A 2500-nucleotide genomic window follows, 5' to 3' on the forward strand; every position below is an offset into this window, starting at 1 on the left:
TCATACTTTTCCTTTCATGCTACTACTTTTCCTTCTAATCTTTTCTTTTTATGATAATGGTTAAATAATGGGCACCAAATGAGGGAATTCTTAATGTAATCAAATATTATATTCCCCCTAATTTTTAGGACCATAAACAAAGGCAATCATGAAAGCTGTTTTAAGATTTTTTTTTTTACTTCAGAATGAAATGTTTGTAATGATAATAATGAAAACTGTTACAGAGAAAACATGTTTATCTCTGAATTATTTTGAAGGATTAGTAGGTTGCTAAAGAAGAAATAGACCAGCTTATGTTAGATATAATAAACCATGTATTTTTTCTACAGGAAACTGGCATAACTCGAAGCACAGCACATTTTCCCTCTTAGCAAAATGCTGTCATGATGTTGACCTCATTGCATACTGGATGGGGAATAAGAAATGTGTCAAGCTTTCATCCTTTGGCTCTTTACACCACTTTAGGTTTGTAGTTGGCTTGGATAATGATGTAGCATTATTTACCAGTTCATTCTTTTACTTTTTTTTTTTATATGATTACCTTTCTTTTGTTATGAATATGAATAATAAATTGTTTCCTTTTAAACTTCCAGGTAGTTTACTACATATTATTGGGACTTTGATCTTATCTGATGTTGGTTCCCTATGTTCCATTATGCTGTTTTCTCTGCTAAGAGTTATATAACAAAGCAAAATATTTTCAACGGTATATCATAGTTCTGTAGACTTTAATTTATGAGTCTTATATTGCAAATCCAATTTTATCAGAAAGGAGAAAAAGCCAGCAGGTGGAGGTACAAGATGCCTTCAGTGCCCTATTGAAACAAAGTGTCCATATTCAGCTAAGAAAATCTACCTGGACCCAGCACCAACCAAACCACGCTGGCCCATGAGCCCTGTTTGCGATATAGAGGATGGTCCAGGGGGCTATCTATCTAACTTGACTAAAGCTATTGAAACAGGTTTGATTAAAGTTTGTGACATTTTATGTACTATAGAAAAGCCAAAATCAGGGCTAGTTATTATGTATGAAAGTTGTTGGAGCTATTTTGAAAATGCATGGACTATCATGAAATATACCCATGTTGTATAGGTCTGTATATGTTGCTGATTTATGAGATAAAAGGATTTAATAGTTAATTCATCTCTAAGAGCATAGTGCATGAATATTTCTCTGAAACTTGAAAGAAAATTATGTTTTTTTTATTTACATTAGATTTACCAATTTGAAATGTATTTTTATGTGTATAAATAGAACAGCAACAAAAAGGAAAAACTAAGTAAATCACAGCTTACTTGTATTATCTGTAATGTATATTATTGTTTTTGTTTTACAAATATTTTATATTTTCAGGGCCATATGGAAAATGTGTGTATGAAGTTGATAATGATGTTTGTGACAACCAGGTACTTTATAGTGTTCTTTGAGTTGTTTTGTTTACACACACACACACACATATATATATATATGAGTGTTATGTGATACTATGATAATAAATACATAAATTAACACTTAGATATCTTCTCACAGGTGGTAAACTTTGAATTTAGTGATGGAGCAACAGCAACTCTCACCATGGTTGCCTTCACAGAACACTTATGTTCAAGGAAGGCTATAGTATATGGAACACATGGACAGTTAACTTGGGATGAATCCAAAGGGCATTTTGTTGAACACTATGACTTCCTCTCAAAAAGCACCACAATCCATGAAAGTGATGTTGTAAGTTACGCTCAAACTTATTAAGCATGACAAAATGTTGAGAAACAGCAATGAGGTAGAAGCACAGAATTATAGTTAAATATCACAAATAAATAGAAAAGACAACTGTAGTCAGAGAATCATTGAAAATATTTATTAGATTTAGTTTTGTTTGGGTAAATTTAAATATACTTTTACTGTTCAGGTTTGATTTTCATATAATACTTACCAAATTTTACCATTAAATGCTTTGGACTACACATAAGCTACAGCATTTGAATCTGTTGAACTATTCCAGCTGAAGTAAGTTATCTCAAATATTGAATATTGTCATTATCACAAAAATGGTGAAGTGCAGAGTTAAGAATAAGATTGAAATGTAAAGTTGTTGTTGTTGTAGTTGTTATAGTTATTATTGTAGTTTTTTTTTTTGGGGGGGAGATGGAAACAAATAATTTGTGAAGCTGAAGCATATGGTTCATTAAATAATGATATCATGCTGCCTGTTCAGGATATCACGTTTTCTCTCATATTAGGTTTCATATCTTCTCCAGTTTGATTTTTAAAGACTTGCCTATATTAGGTTTCATATCTTCTCCAGTTTGATTTTTAAAGACTTGCCTATATTAGGTTTCATATCTTCTCCAGTTTGATTTTTAAAGACTTGCCTATATTAGGTTTCATATCTTCTCCAGTTTGATTTTTAAAGACTTGCCTATATTAGGTTTCATATCTTCTCCAGTTTGATTTTTAAAGACTTGCCTGTTCACTGGTAGATGTTTAAGATTTTTCACTGAA

General features: G+C 31.3%; 1 protein-coding gene across 8 annotated transcripts in view; it reads left to right on the forward strand.

Moving 5' to 3' along the window:
* Positions 1-2500, forward strand: part of LOC125041654 — a 51378-nt gene that overhangs the window by 47391 nt on the left and 1487 nt on the right. For all 8 annotated transcript variants that reach the window (XM_047636795.1, XM_047636796.1, XM_047636801.1 and 5 more), the window contains exons 7-10: positions 330-465; positions 769-962; positions 1355-1407; positions 1532-1723. In XM_047636795.1, the coding sequence (XP_047492751.1) occupies positions 330-465; positions 769-962; positions 1355-1407; positions 1532-1723 (575 nt within the window). The remainder of the gene's footprint in view (positions 1-329; positions 466-768; positions 963-1354; positions 1408-1531; positions 1724-2500) is intronic.

Source organism: Penaeus chinensis, chromosome 31 (genome assembly GCF_019202785.1).
Source record: "Penaeus chinensis breed Huanghai No. 1 chromosome 31, ASM1920278v2, whole genome shotgun sequence".
NCBI classification, from domain to species: Eukaryota; Metazoa; Arthropoda; class Malacostraca; order Decapoda; family Penaeidae; genus Penaeus; species Penaeus chinensis.